A 16,040-nucleotide genomic window follows, 5' to 3' on the forward strand; every position below is an offset into this window, starting at 1 on the left:
TGGCTGCTTTTCAAGCAGATTACTGCTTGGAGATGGCAAACAGATTCCCTCATGATTGTCAGCTTCTGAGTATAGAGGTAAATTTTGATTAAGACATTTATGTGACCTGAGAAGCTTTTTTTGAGGAAAGACAAACAGAGGGGAGTGAAGAGAAAACAGACCTGAGAGTAAAAGTACATTAAAAGCTATTAATTACCTTTGATTGGTTTTTACACACTGGCCAATTTTGACTCTTGCTGAGATCAATTTTTCTACTCTGAATCTGAGATAGCACAAACGAGGTCACACGCATTGCCCACCTCTGTTTGTCTAATTTATTTTATTTCTGCATACGGTGCAACATTTTTGTTGTTCAGTGTTCTATCTTATCTCATTATACAGTCAAACCTCTTTTAGACTTTCTGCAAATGTTTTTAGTTATTCAGGTCATGCTATCACAGAATCTCCGCTCCTCCCAGTTGCTGGACTTCTACAAGAGAGGACAGGAAAACGTTTTCTTGGAGGATCCAGTTTCTCTAAAGCTTCGCATGTACATTTGAATGTGTGTTTAGCCCATGGTGTTCACACTAGACAAGCAAGGTGGAGCTTCTTCTTTTATACTTGTATTTTGTATATTACTAGATGTCTGCCACCTACAGTTAGAAGAGGCTTAGAGCACAATGTTGAAAGGGTGCAAATCTTGCGATTTGGGCTCAAAACAGAAACGTTGAGTTCATAGCTAGCGTCTTTGCAAGGGTAGATTTGTCAGAAGAGTGGGCTTGGTTTATCCTTATTTGAAAAACAAACACAGATGTCATCAGGCTCGTCGCCGTGTCTGGGTTCTCCAGATAAACCAAATCTATACCTCACTACCGAATCCAAATCCATCAAAGTTCGGTTTGAACATAGTGTTTGAACAGAGACCTTGTTCAAACACTGTTTTCATGGAAACAGTTTAATTAATTTTATGCATGAGAAAACACATAATTCTTTTACTTTTTCTATTTTTTGTAATTTTAGCCCATTATTAAACCACTTGAAAAAAGTATTTGAGTTTTGAGGGATGAGTAGTCTTTGTAAATCTATTATCTGGGTAATGTTAAAATGCCAACAGACAAAAGACTTGGATGTTTTTTGGTAAACAGTAATGTGTTTCCATCTTTTTTGGCTGCTTCTTGCCCCATATGTCCTTCCTGAAGAAACCAGACTGTGACTGAACCTGGTCTCAAGCCAGCAATTTGCTGATTGAAAGTCCACAGTGCCCACAGCGCAAAGATGATGCACTTATCTTAATTTCCAGATTTATACATCAATTTAACTTTCTCCCACAATTATGTAGTACATTTTACATTTTATATCTCCAGATATAGCTTTTTTTGTTATTTTTTTCTGTACGTTAATATGGTCATCTATAAAATTTAACCAATATAAGACTGAATTGTTGTTTTGCACACTACTATGACCTGCATGCACACACTAGAACTAAGCTCATGATTTTTCTGGCCAACAGTTGTGGCGATAACTTGTAATAATTCAAAGCGCTTTGTCTTCTGAAACACAAGTTTTTATCATGTTAAGCAATAAACTTTATTGACATTTACTCTAATATAGTGGTTTTGTTTGATTTATTTTCTCAAGAAAAGTCTAAATAATAAAAAAAAAAGAGTTCTTTATGCCGAAGCTTCTTTAAAAAGCTTCTTTGCTTAGAATAGCTTAACAGCAGGAGTTTTTAGAAGTTTAACTTACTTATTGCTTTTTAAGCAGCAAACATTTTCTCGTTATGAATTGATTTAACTCACAAAGATCATTTAGAAGAGGGCCTATGTGATGCCAGTATGTTAGTGGACGTATTTCCTGCACTCTGCACAACATAAAAGTTCCATTTAAAGGTGAGACCTGGTGCTGTGAGACATTCAGATCTGGCTGATTAAGGGCATCTTTCATTGTTTTGTGTTTGCATAGCAGGGAATTTTCCCAGATTCAAAAAAAAAGAACTGAGTATTTGATGAACACAGGCTGTATTTCAATGTGAAGACAAGTGGGAGTCGGTTTTTGATGTTGCCTTTCCTGCTGGAGCTGCTCGTTGGTGCTGGGGGAGAACACAGTGTCTGTCTTGCTAGTTGGAGGATGTGTCAAAACGAGTGTTGTGAAATCAGGATACATAAAACACAACTTCAGTTTTTAGCTTCCTTAGTAGATTTGATATGAGGGAACAGGTTTCAAAGAAAGACAGATTCCTCCTTTTGTTCAACACACACAGTCATAGTGAGACAGTTTACACACACAACAAATGTCTAATCATAGTCAGATTTTTAGAGTTATCAGATTTTCAAGCGACATGTTGACCAGATAATCTGATTATGAAATATCGGATTTAAAAAGTGGTTATTTCCCTGTGTATTCACCTTTACCCTATGGTCTGGGTGAATACTCGGTTCTAATTGGCTGCAGGGTATCCACTAAAAAGGTGATGGACACCTTCACAAGAATTTGCAAACAAATAGCCCAAATGTTCCATGTTATTGTGCCGCCCCAAACACCAAGTGGTAACAGAAACTTGAGCATAGATGGACATACGGTATTCCACAGTTTATCACGACAGGAAGACAGTAGAAAAGATCTCTGTCCTTCAAATGGCAATACGATTGGCATGCAAGTATCTTGATCAACATTTGTAATCAACAGCAATGTTTCATTGAATTTTAAATAGTTGGTTGTCTGTCTTTCTTTCTTGCTTACTTTATTGCTTAATACAGAGTACATACGTGTTTATAAATAATTTTATTAGTCGTTTACTTATTTGAAACAACCTTTTGCTTCATCATCTGCTGAAAAACAAATATGAAGAGGTGAACTTTCCCTTTAAACTGATGATTTGTATCATTTAACATGACGTCGAGCATTTACACTGGTTAGTTCTCACCAGCTGCAGCAGAGTGAGGTTGGTGCTTGCTCACTAGCCTTTGCCATGCATCTGAATATAAAATGCAGTTAGTGGAAGTGAAAACCAGAAACACGATAGAATTATAAATGAAATGTTTCCATTTGGCAGCTTGATTTATTTTATTTTGTTTAAAGAACAGGATTTACTGTTGTCGTATCTATAGACCACAATAGCTGTATGAGCTTGTTTAATTATCACAGACTTTTTAATTTAGAGGGTCCTGCTTCAGAGTTTTCAGTATTCACTGATCATAAATTCCATTCAGCTTTTATTCTACAGGGAGGCTTAAATGAGATGAGAATTTTAAAAATGGTGTAATGTCACAGCTCCCTGGTGGATATCTGGCTTTGGAAAAGTCGACAAACTCTCACAAGATTATAAAGTTGAACAGCTCTTAGCTGCCTGTAGCCCTTTTTGAAATGGGAAGTCAAGCTCTCACAAGTTGTCTTTGAGGTCCTGTCCAATTAAGGAAATAGAGAACTGTGTGACCCTCTTTCTGTCCAGGCTAACAGAAACAAAATTGAACGTCATGTGGATTTCATTCTATTTGACTGCAGTCAATCCAGTACAGTCAGTCATACTCAGAAACACATACAATTTTAAGGCCGTGTCAAACTGCCGCTACTTACAATTTAAACATTGTCCATGTATGATTTTTTTTTCTTTAGTGACACGTGCGTGATACATGTAATTCATAAGTGTTTCTTTCGTTCGTCATTCATTGATGTGTGCAGATGTCCGCCGAGAGCTTCAGCTGACGGGTCTTTACGCGAATTCGGTTTTGAGCTGATCCGCTTTTCCGATTGAGACTTAAGCAGTTCACGCGTAGTTTACGTTCAAACACATTTATTACGTAAATCTTATTTTGCGTGACTTTTGTGAGATGCATATGCAAATTTGCGGCTTTCCACAACCATTCCACGTATGACTAACAGACTTTTCATGGATGTACCAACGACGTACAACTGTAACATCGCATATACGGCTCACATAACACATTAAAATTGCATAGTTGATGCACAAATCACTAATAAATTGCATATAAACAGCGCAATAATCACGTACGGTTTATGCATGCCATATATAAATCGGCCTTACATTCCGGTGGTGAGGCGTTGCGTAAAAGGCGAGTCGTGGTAGGAGGCCGGGTACAGAATCTAACCGTTTAATTAAAACAAAGCATCGCGGGGGCCCATGCGGCAGGTGCTGACGCGAGGATTTCTGCCCAGTGCTCTGAATGTCATCATGAAGTTTACATGTTCTTTACGTCATTTATTCGTACTTCTTTCATGGTTTTAACGTGGTTCATTCGTAATGCATGTGTGAAATTTCACTTTAAGAACCACACATTTGACCAGTTTTCATCCGTGAAACATGTGCAAATTGAACGTAGCTGCAGTGTGAGACTGCTTTTAGATTTTTATAGGAAGCTCATTTAAAAACAAATATACCATCACATTAATATCACAACAAATCGTCTTATACTGGGTGAAGACATGATCAAACGTAGTATGAAATAACCATTTGCCATTTGTTCTTTGGTTAAAAAAACAAAGACCTTGGTGTATTGACTGGTCACTCTCTGCAGCTAGAAATGGGCTTCTAGTAAAGAGTCTTTGTAAAGACTTGAGAACTTGACAGTTTTAGTCATTTCTATATGTATCCATGCCATTCTAACACTGATAGAGCTTCTAGTCTTCTGACTTTTTTGGAGTATACGGCCAAAATCAATAAACTGGTCAATTTTTAAGCAGAAAATACACTTGACTATTTGCTAACAGTCAAAACTCATGGCGACAGTAACCGTCATGCTTCAATAGTTTATTGGCTTTGTAGTTTACCAAAGTCATACTATGTGCTTTGGACAGGTTTTTTGGCTGCCATGTACCACAGAAAATCAGTTCAAGGCAGCCGGACAAACAATAATAATACTGTCGATATCTGAAAAAATTAAGGAATTTAAAGTGTGGCTTATGTTCTAAAAAACACTGAATTTTGATTTTCTTTTTTTCCGTCTGTCAGACAACTTTTTAAGCTTTAGAATCACTGAAAAGTTTTTTCCACTCTGTGATGTTAATGGATTTTTCTAAGAGACTTAATGAGACTTAATAATTATCTTTTTACATTTCATATAGGTTTCTCAACATGAAGCTATTTTTAGCTATTTGTGTTTTCAATTATGGAGCCCCACAGCTTTGATTGACTCATTCTGCTGAAAAAGCTCATTCCAAAATAAATAAGTCATTCTGAAAAACAACAATGTGAAATAAAAACAAAGCTACTTTGGATAATATTGGTTTTGAAATCCGAGTTTCTGAAAAAGGCCATAGAATTATAACAATATTCAACATGATTAAAAATAAATATTTTAAAATGCTGTTTCAAAATAATGAACAGGTTTTTAAATCAAAATGAAATATATTTAATAATATAATGTAAAATGTAAAATCTGTGTGGAGGTTTTTCACAATTTCATGATCTTTTTATATATTTTTGAGAGCTTTATTGGTTTATTGTGTGATTGCACAAGGTCATTTTATTTTTTTAATTATGAACAATTTAGGGCTCCATAGTGAATAGCATGAAACAGAAGTAGTTCCTCTGAGGAAGCCCTACAGTGGGAAGGCAGCAGAAAATTAGCCTGGGCACTTTCACAAGGACTGGTTGAAAAATGATGAGAGACTTGAGTGAGCGAGGGAGCTGGGAGGGGGAGGACTGAGAGATGGAGAGTGTTGATGAATGAAGAGACGAGATAGAGGAGAAGGGTCCGGGAGACGAAGAAGAGAAATACAATATGAAGAAAGATAAAGATGTTTGCTGTCTTTGAGCGACAGGTGAACGGAAAGAAAAAAGTGAGGTGATTCGAAAGTGAATGCAAACTGTACGAGGAGTTAACAGCCTAATCAAGACAACAAAGAGCTGCTGTAGCCGCTCTGAAGGTCTGGCCTTGCAAAATACTCGCAGGAAGATGGCCAATCTTGCACCTTGTGTGCATCTTTAAGTGTGCGTGAGAGGAGAAGATAGAGTGTAGCTTTCAGCCCCTTATCAGAGACTTTCTTATTGATTACCATGATGACTGCTGTTCGACTTTTTCCCTGTGATGAATGGGCTTAAGCCCCGTTTCCTCTCAGGCTACCGGACTGACACACAAACATACTTTTGTTTTGCCATATTTCAACTTAAAGGAAAAGGAAAAATAGAAAAGAAACAAACTTAAAAGTTTTTTTTAATGAATTGTCGGGGATTCACATCAGAGGCTGGCGTAGGAAGAGACTTGTTTTCCACATGACTACACAGCTGCACAACAGCACAGTGAATGGCAGTTGGGCATTACGTAACAGACAACTACCCCAAAAAATGTATTGTAGACCCAAAAACTCCTAAATAATTACAGCTAAACACTTGACTGCCGGCTTGTGAAGCGAGTGCTGGTGTCGCACAGAGCAAAAGTGCTTCAGAGATGTTCCTCTTTGGCATTAATCATCCTCATTAAAGCTCCTCCTGAGAAATTGATCTCCCGAACAATTAAAGTGGAACAGAAATAATGGAAAGATTCAATAACTATAAAACATCGTGAACGTGTGCGGTAAAATGGAAGCTCAGAAATATTACAACGCATTGATTAGCTGCTACAACACTGTTTTTTATTATTTATGATGCGTCACTGTGTGGAGCCGTGCGGGCTGGGTGGAAGGACTGCCAAGGATCAGATGTAATAGAATGTGCTGACGGAGCTTTGTTGTGTTGCGTGACTCTTTGTGCGTGCCTCTCTCAGCTACTATATGACACAACCTTTTTTGTTTGCAGCAAACTTTGATGTTTATAGTCCTGCATTGGAAAAGGAGAACTGCACTGTTGCCTGATTTCTTTTTGTTTTTTTTGGAATTCTCTATAACCAACAGCGAAGGGAGCTGGCCTTCTTCAAAGTATGTCAGTGTGAAATTCTTCCAAGATATCACATTATCAGGGAGGCCTACTGTGGAAGAACTAAGGCTAGCAAATGACCTACAGTTTGGCTCAAAATCTAAAAAAGATGCGGGGGTTTTTAAGCAAGACAAAACTATTGGGCATGTGCTCAAATAAGTGGATTTGCTAGAGTTTTGTCTGGTTATAGAGCCAGAAATACAAAATCCTCTGTCCCTGAAGATAAGATAAGATCTAATAAAGATACTTTATTGATCTCAGCTTGGGAAATTGGGCTGTTGCAGCGTCCGCATACATGCTCAATAAACAAACAAACAATGGGTGAAAATCAGAAAAAAAACAATCAGTTTGCATGACAGCTCTAGAAAAACAGACATCAGACATCAAATGGGTTTATCTATTGCTAATGGATGATGAGTTATAGAGTCCAATGGAGTAAGGTAGGAATGATCTCCTGTAGCGGTTGACGTGACATTGAAGCTGCCTTAGCCTCTTGGAAAGGGCGCTCCGTTGACCGTCAAGTAGAGGATGGAGAGGATGCTCAGGATTACCCATAATGGACACACTGAAGTAAAATTAAAGACCCACTCCAATAAAAACATTTGTTTTATATATTGTTTTTAAAATGTTCTTGTGGCATTTTTCTCATGGTGGGGGACATATTTTGAAAATTGCAAGTATTTCTGAGTATTTCTGTATTCAGAACATTGGGAAACAGAAGCAGACCATAAATGCCGTCCAAAAAAGTGTCTGTTATGTAGAAAATAAACTGGGTGGGTCACAAGCTCCCTGTTCCACTCCCTTCTGATGCATCCACTTGTAGACGAATAGAGTCTCTTACATCTTCATTCTCCTCATCTGAGCTGGAATGTAGTTCAAAACTGTACAGCTGGATAGCTCAAATATTGCTCGCCATTTTTGTTGCACCAGCAAAGTTAGGTTGGGGGTGTGAAGGGCTGTAAGCTAGCAAGAGAGCGTGTAAACAAATGGCAAAAATGGTATATGGGGTATACAGTCACAGTCCCATTCACACACGTTCACACACTCCGCTGGCGAACACTGGCGCCACCTTCCACCAGAGGCAAGGTGGGGTTCAGTGTCTTTCCCAAAGACCCTTGACACATGTGCGGGTTAGCCGGGAATCAAACCTGCAATCTTCTGATCAGAGGTCAACCGCCCTACCACTGCACCATGGCTGCCGAAGCGGGTGACTTGAAGGGGGGGCAGGGTTGTAAAGGCTCCTGATTAACAACTGCTGCTCTGCAGAAACTGTCATGGAAAACAACAGTTTTTAAGATTTTGCTTAAAAATGACTCATATTTAAAAGACGACTGAGCAATAATTTCAATAGATGAAAAGATGACTGAAGTGGGTATTTAAGAGAAAAAGAGACATTGCCCTAAAAAATGTAATAAGAAAACTTATTTTTTTAAATTTATAGCGTTTGGATAAGGGATTAGTGGAGTTGTTTCCTTATGGCTGGTTCATTTAATGTTTCATATTGCGCAAACGGGCCCTGTGACAGACTGGCGAAGTGTTCAGGATGTCTTCTGCCTTCGCCCACGTCTGGCTGGGATAGGCTCCGGCAGCCCCGTGACCCCCAAAGGGACAAAACGGGTTTAAAAGATGATTCAATAAATTTCATTGTGTCTATAAATTATACTGATTGAGTACTTAAATTATTTTTCTATCACAAACCAGTGTCTGATAGAAAAATAATTTAAGTACTATGGTTTAGAAGATTATAAATGAATGAATATTGTGCAAACACGTAGGCTATTAAAACATTTTTTAATTTGATTGAAAAAAATGTTTTCATTTCATGGTTTCTTGGTAAAACCCGAGAAAGAATCAAATGTTTTCTTGCTTTATATTCATGTATCCTCATTTGTGGTGTCTAAACACTTGGAGATTTTTTGTAATATCACTTTCCTCTTCTTCATGCTCTCATGCATTTATTGATTTTATATCATTGCGTAAAATCAGATATTTTGCTACAAGCTCCCAATACTCATGTCAACATCAGATGGTGTTGTGTTCAGGGGGAAAAAAAACTAAAAAAAAAACCCTGTTAATCCAGAGCAGCTGTTTGTGGTACAAAATGTGCAATGTTAGAGGGAACTCTCTGAAATGTATCGAGCCAGCCGTTAAAGTGCTCAGGCGGGTTTCTGTTCTACCACTTCTTCATTTTCTCCACTTTGATGGGTCTCATTTCTTACAGATCCATTTAGAAGCACATTTGTGACCTTGCCCTGGCTTGGAGTGGATCGGTCAACTCCTGACTCAAAGCCGCTGGTTGTATAACAGCAGATAAACTGCTTCCAGAATGAATGATATTTGTTTTAAAGGCAAAACAACACGAATGCACAAGCAGACAGCTGGGCGACTGAGGCAACTCATGGCCTCGTCAGCGTCAGTAAGCATCAAAGCCACTTAGAACCCGCTCAGAGACCACTGCTGCATGCTTTATATATAAACCACTTCTGCTGTTCGAGTGAACACTGCTCACCTCTGCTCACTGTCTGATCCCCTAATACGTGCATGCACAGATATTCACGCGGTTGCACATGCATGCAAAGAAGTCCATCCTCTTAAGCATGCAACAATTGGAATTCACACAGTGATTTCTGGTGTGGACAGCATGCAGCTAAGGGAGTGACACATACACACTCGAGCAGGCATAATATCATTATTCAGGAGGCAGCTGGCTTGTCGAGCAGAACATGTCCTTGTCTCAACTGTTTGGAGTCAGCAGGACGGTCACGCACACACAAATAGACACACTTTCGCACACATACCTGAACATTCCCATTCTCCTGCGTCCAACGCCGCACGTTTGCTTGTCGTTGCTCTTCTTGAATGTGTAAACACATCAAACATGCAGCTAACATTTGAACGAATGTTTCATGAGCAGATTTGGGTTATGCTCATTCATATTACTTATCAACACATATATACTGATTTAAAATTTATTGGACCCTAAAGATTATTCAAGGCTGTTGCTATGGTAACTCATGATAGTCCCTTGTCAACAAGCCACGATAAATGGCTTCCTCACCTTGTCCACATTTTATTTAAATAGAAATTAGTTGAAACAATAAAAAAATTTAAATACAAACTGTAGGAATGCATAGACTCAAGATTGATCAGATATATAAGAATTGTTAAACACGGTGGAGGTAGTATATTGATTTAGTCCGGCTTTGCTCGGCCTGGGACAGTGCAGAGGTCAGCCTCTGGATTTAATCCTGAAGAGTGACACTATTAGTGACAGGCAGTACACGGACCCTCATGCAAGATGTCACTGAACCTGTCACTCCACTGCTGCCATGATGCTTTCCAGATCATGTGCCTTTGCTGTATTTCTTTTACTGTTTGTGCAAACTGCTTGTAATACAATTTAAGGAAAAATAAACCGTGGAGAAATATTTTTAGAACAACAAAGTTATCCCAGGACTTAATCACCTCCTTGAAATTGCACAACTGGTAGAAGAATGAAACGGAAAAACTACCGCCTGCAGCTTTGCTGTGAAAGAATGAAAGCAGCTTGAAGAAAGAGCATAATAATATTACATTCACCCACTTTTCTTAAAGAAAGTATAAAATGCTTTTATGCTGCAGCGGACATGCAGGCACTTTTATATCAATAGACAAGTAAAAAAATAAAACAAGGTAGATAGTTGATAGTTTAAAGTGATTCATAATTAACTCTAACTGTATTTTAAGAGAAGCAGTTTTGAATGTTAGGTTACAGAGAGAGAAATTGCAGCTGCGGTCCTGAAAAAGTCATTAAATAACTTTTTTGTTGATTATTGAAAAAAAAAAGTGACATGATTCTTGTCAATTTTGTTGTTGCACTTTGGTGCAGAACTTTTAACTTAAAAAAAGATTCTTAGATGCCTTCTGGATGAGACTTCAAAAACCATGTCAGATGATCCTTTGTAAAACATTTTTTTAATTTTTCTTTTTACTGTGGAACCATCCTGGATAAATTAACTTTCACACATATATAGACACTGTTGTACAAAGCTCTGTTTCCATTAATGAACAAAACCTCTGGTCACATTTTTGTGAAAGGTTTAAAATGCTTCTCTTACCATAACAATCTTTTTTTAGTGTTTTATAACTTCAGCTAACGATGAATTTTTAGGGCAAATGTAAATCAGAGTTACATGAACCTATCATGACACGGTGTTTAAAGAAACCTCAAGCTTTTTTCCTGAGTGAGGTTTAGTTTAAAAAGCCATAGTAAAATAATGGTAGCCATCTATTACCATATCCACAATTTCAAACTGGCACAACCCTTGTATTTTATCTGGACTGGGGACTGGCACCATCCCCTTTTGGTGAAAGAAAAGGGGATTACCCAAAGGGCCTCAGTGGATGAACCTCATTAGGCCTCCTGGGACTTGAACCCTGATTACCCATGTGCTTAACCAACTGAGCTATCCAGCCGCTATAATAGTCAATGCATGACTACTCCTCTTACAGTTTTGTGATACTCACTCCTGAGGTGCTTATAAGTTTCAACAGAAAAATCAATCCATAAAAAATCATTTTAGTCAAATCTTGGTGTGTGATTTTATCATAGACTATAAATGAGAACTGAACTGAGCGAATGCAACGTCATCCATAAAAAAGGACTTGCGTCCGGCTCCAACAAAATGAAAATAAAGTCAAATTAGTCTCCATCTTTTTGCGATAGTGATGCCGCTATGTTGGAGCCAGACAAGGTCAGTAAGTAGTGATTGGTCCAAGTCAGTCTGAGGCAATGTTTCTATGACCACCACTCTTGACAATCAGGAGTGAGCTTGTTGGAAATCCCAACCCCTACCAATTGAAAGCGGGCTCAGGAGAATCTGTTGATCAAACAGTTTGAACTTCTGACACATTATTTTATCGAGGCATCTGATTGGTCAGTTTACAACTTGAATAAAAACCATAAAATTAAGGTTTAGGAAGAACATGTTAAAAAATGTGGCAGAGCAAGAATGGTTATTCGGAAAAACAGAATGACTGAGTAATAGGTGTTCATTTCTCAATGGAAGTCTTTGGGATTTTGGCTTTTTGGAGCCAGTGGGTACTTCCTGTTTTGAGCGTGTGTCGGGGGGGGCACTCAGTCCAGTTCTATTATACAGTCTATAGATTTTACACAACTGAATGAACATAGTGGCAGAGCTGTTATGTTATGCTTTTTTGTGTTTTAATATAGGTCAAACATTTAAATGATGGCTTTTGAGATTCTAATTATGTAACAAAAACCTTAATTCAATGCAGGATATTATAGTTTTTATATTTTCTTAAGTAATTGATCATAAAATTTTCTCAGCTGTTTAAGAACACAATTTAAAACTTAGAAATTCATTATTTTGCGTAAAATAATCCCACTTACAAAATCATTTACATAACAACAAAAAGCATGTGAATTAATTTTCTGTGGATGTTTTGAAGATGCAGTTCAGGGAAAAAGGTCAATATTAAAGAGCGGTAGCATGAGAAAGTCTTTACAATTTGCTAAATCCCTTTGTACATAAATTGTGTAAGAGTTTTATTTTACTTGGATTTCCTCGACCGTTGATCCTTCGTCTTTGTATTTCCTTATTATGATTTCCTGTCTTTTCTTTTTTGGTCCTTTCCCCCCTTTCTTCATCTTAACACAGTTTGGCCTGAGCTGCTCCAACACCAATTATCCTGTGCCAAATCCATGCATGTCAGCCTCCTGATTCCTAATCATCTCTTCTCTCTTTCATCTACAAATCCTTTGTTCCTCCCTCCTTCCTCTGTTCCTTTTCCTGTAACCTTTTTCTTCTTTACTCCATCTGACCCAGCCCCTCCGTCTGCTCCACGTAAACACGCTGTATTATTGTTGCCCTTTCTTCCATTTATTCTTGACGCATATTTCCCTCTTCCTTTGATATTTTTTTCCGTATTTCCCTTTTTTTTTGTCTTCGTTTGGATCCGTCTTCACGTCTCCCGCAGCTCTGTGAGATGAACTTTGTTGCACAAATATGTCATTTCAGTCTGGTGGTTGAACAAGCTCCCATTTCACTTTTCAGCAGTGTAGTGTTACGAGCTCAGAGCTGCTGATGCTGCTTTTGCACTCAAACTTCTTTACATTGTTATGCTCCTGTTGTCTTATCCTACACTTATCATTGCTCCAGGGTTTTTAGACTAAATGACTACAAATGCATTCATGTATTGACAGATTGTTGTGTCCTTGACTCGGGGGAATAGATGATGGATGGATGAATGTTTATATTTTCATACTTTTTTTCTATACTTGTGTACTAACACAGTCTTCTTGTTCATCTTTTAAAAACAGGTTCTTGATAAATGCTCATATTTGTCATTTTTATCTTCAATCCAAACATTAAATCAGACCAAAGGGATAAATTCCCAGAATGCAACTTCCAGTGAAGGATTGGCCTTAATGATAAGAACAAACTTTGTGTGCAGCTGCTGCTGTGTTTTTCTTTGTTCTTTTGTCAACAAGACTACATCACAGCTACTGAACGTGTTTCTGCCGTTTGCTCACTAATCCAACCTTTAATGAATAAACCGATTAATTAAAAGAACTTCTGCATCTAACAAACGATGTGGCGTCTTCCATGTTAGGAGTTTTAAGATCAGCATGAGTAATGCTGGAAATGGAAGCCCCACCCCTGCCTCTCTCGCTTTAGAGCTCTTGCAAAAACCCCACATAAATGTATGGCAGCTTACTGTTTCGATTTAGGTAATGAATGAAAAAAATAGCCATTTTTGTTTTTTTTCTACATTTCACACGCACATATGAAGAAAAAGCTTCAAAGAGAGTTAATGTTTGACTCAAGTGCAGTGTTTGCCAAGCCCTCCATATATTATTTACATCAAAGTAAACATTAATTCCTATATTCGGAGACGTTTTGACCCATGTGATGTTGTTTCTGTTTGCTGATCTCTGAAACGGTGCCAGCAGATAAAAACAAAAGATTTTAAACCCAAACTGAAATTCTGCATTTATGACACTAATCCTGCGAACAAGTAAATATATAATACAAATGTAACTTTCATCAAATTCAGACAAGAGGAAGACAAAGGAGACAGAAGAGACGGATGAAGCTTAAAAAGGGGGGGGGAGCCTGAATCCTGATTTCATATATTATTATGGGAGCCGCGCTGCTGACACTACAATGTTTATATGTTGGCATGGAGCAACCCCACCCCATCTTCCCATCACCCACAACTGAGCTATCTGTTTGCACGCTCTCCTGCTAGCCCACAGCCCCTCACACCCCCAACCCAACATTAATGGTGCAATAAAAAAATGGTGAGCAATGTTGGAGCTATCCAGCTGGGCAGCAGTTTAGAGCCAGATGCCAGCTCAGACGAGGAAAACAAAGACGTACATGGATCTAGTCGTCTACAAATGAATGCATCAGAATGGAGCAGAGCAGGCAGCTAGTGGCCTTCCCGTCAAATTTTCGGCATAACACACGAGCTGTCTTTTATGTCAGCTACTCGTTCAAAACAATTTGAATAAAGAAATACTCAGACAGGCAATTTAAGGCTTAATTTTCCTCATATATGTCTTCATCATCTGAAAAAAGACTCAAGAACATGTTAAAAACACTAAAAGCACAACTTTCATCACAATGGGTCTTTCCCCCTGACCTCCGTAACAGTTCTTCCTTTTCCATTTTGAAATCCAGACTCAAAACTTATTTTTTCATTCATTTTCTATTCCTTGTTTTTGTGTTTTTAAAATTTTGATAGTGATTCTATTGTGTTTTACTTACTTACTTACTTACAATCTGTACAGTGTCCTTGAGTGTTTTGAAAAGCGCTTTGAAATAAAATGGATAATTATTATTATTAAGTATCTTATGTATGATCTGAATTTTTTTTTATTAGATAAAACAGCTAGCCAGAAGTCTCTGCTTAATGAAGCCTCATAAAACCTAATCTGGTCTAAACCCTTGTCTGTTCATCAGTGGGTATGAATAACCACACACATGCTTGGAGAATATTTAGAAATGGGATGTGTCTGGGCTGTGCAGGCATGCACTGAAACGGTCTAAAACACACTAAAATTAGATTTTCAAGAAATGTTTCTCACACTGAGTCGTGTTCAAGCTGGAACTTAAACTAGATAGTAAGCAGTTTCTAGCCTCTTTAAACATATTCACAGTGAGAGTTGATATTGCAATCAGTGGTTGGTTGTGTCGAGACTTGACCACATTTCTGCCCACAGGAAAAATGTTGCACGGCCTTTGATGGGTTATTTTTCTTCTCACGTGTTCTCTGAATTTTGAACTCCTAGCATCTTTGCAGTTCTTGAAGCTTCTTTCCAGACCCAGTTTTTTCTTTTTCTTTTGCAGCTCTGACTGTGGGAAGTGAATGTGTCAGCTGGCGTTTAGAAAAAGCATCGGTCAGCTGTTTCTGTAGCTGACTTTACTGTTAAAAAGACTTTTTTAGAGCACCTTTATGAGGGGCATGTGTACTTCATCATATGGTGAAGCAACATCAGTGTCAGATGAATGTCATCCTGACTTTATTTTGGTGCATCTGCAAAACAAATTAAAGTAAAAATCTTCTACCATCTGTGTTTTATTGAATGTTATAGTTATGTGAAGGAAAAACACACCTACAGTAGAAGCCCCCCCCCACACACACACACACACACACACACACACACACTCTTCCTGTGTTACGTCCCCATCTAAAGATTTGCATATGCAAAGGTGTGTTTATTGTGACTGTGGTAGCAGGAAGGCAGCAATGAAGAGGAAGATGGGCGAGGGAAATAGGGGGAGGGGTTTGTTTATCTCTGTTATGTTATTTTTTTCCTGGTAACTGCGCCCCCTAAGCCCTCGCTAAAAGACGAGAGAAAAAAAAAAGACGCTGGAACCATACAGGGGAACAGTAGAGGGGGAGAGACGGGGACAGAGGATGAGAGACGGGGGGTGATGGGAAGCAGTGCGAGCAGCGGCCGAGGCGCCGGAGAACAACGCGGCAAAGGAGGGCGGGATGGACAGACACACAGATGGATAAAGGCAGAGCGCGTGTCAGACCGCCGCTCGTCGCCCAAACAATGAACGGGCTGTGGTCGCTGCCGGCAACACATCGTCACGGCAACCGTAGCCAGAGGGGTGCGCACTGAGTGGGAATGGCAGAGAAATAGACGGATGGGGGGGTTATGTAGGAAGAAAGATGG

The 16,040-nt window shown here is 38.6% G+C and overlaps 1 protein-coding gene across 3 annotated transcripts in view; it reads left to right on the plus strand.

Moving 5' to 3' along the window:
• The window catches only part of LOC101158122 (tankyrase-1), a 91,646-nt gene that overhangs the window by 27,196 nt on the left and 48,410 nt on the right, over window positions 1-16,040 (plus strand). The window contains exon 1 of one of the 3 annotated variants that reach the window (XM_011481929.3): window positions 15,550-15,975. The exons of the other annotated variants lie outside the window; for them this stretch is intronic. Coding sequence (XP_011480231.1) covers window positions 15,870-15,975 — 106 coding nt within the window. The 5' untranslated portion in view covers window positions 15,550-15,869. Of the gene's footprint in view, window positions 1-15,549; window positions 15,976-16,040 lie in introns of those variants that run through there. 3 annotated transcript variants of the gene reach the window in all.

The sequence above is a fragment of the Oryzias latipes genome, chromosome 12, assembly GCF_002234675.1.
Source record: "Oryzias latipes chromosome 12, ASM223467v1".
Lineage (NCBI taxonomy): Eukaryota > Metazoa > Chordata > Actinopteri > Beloniformes > Adrianichthyidae > Oryzias > Oryzias latipes.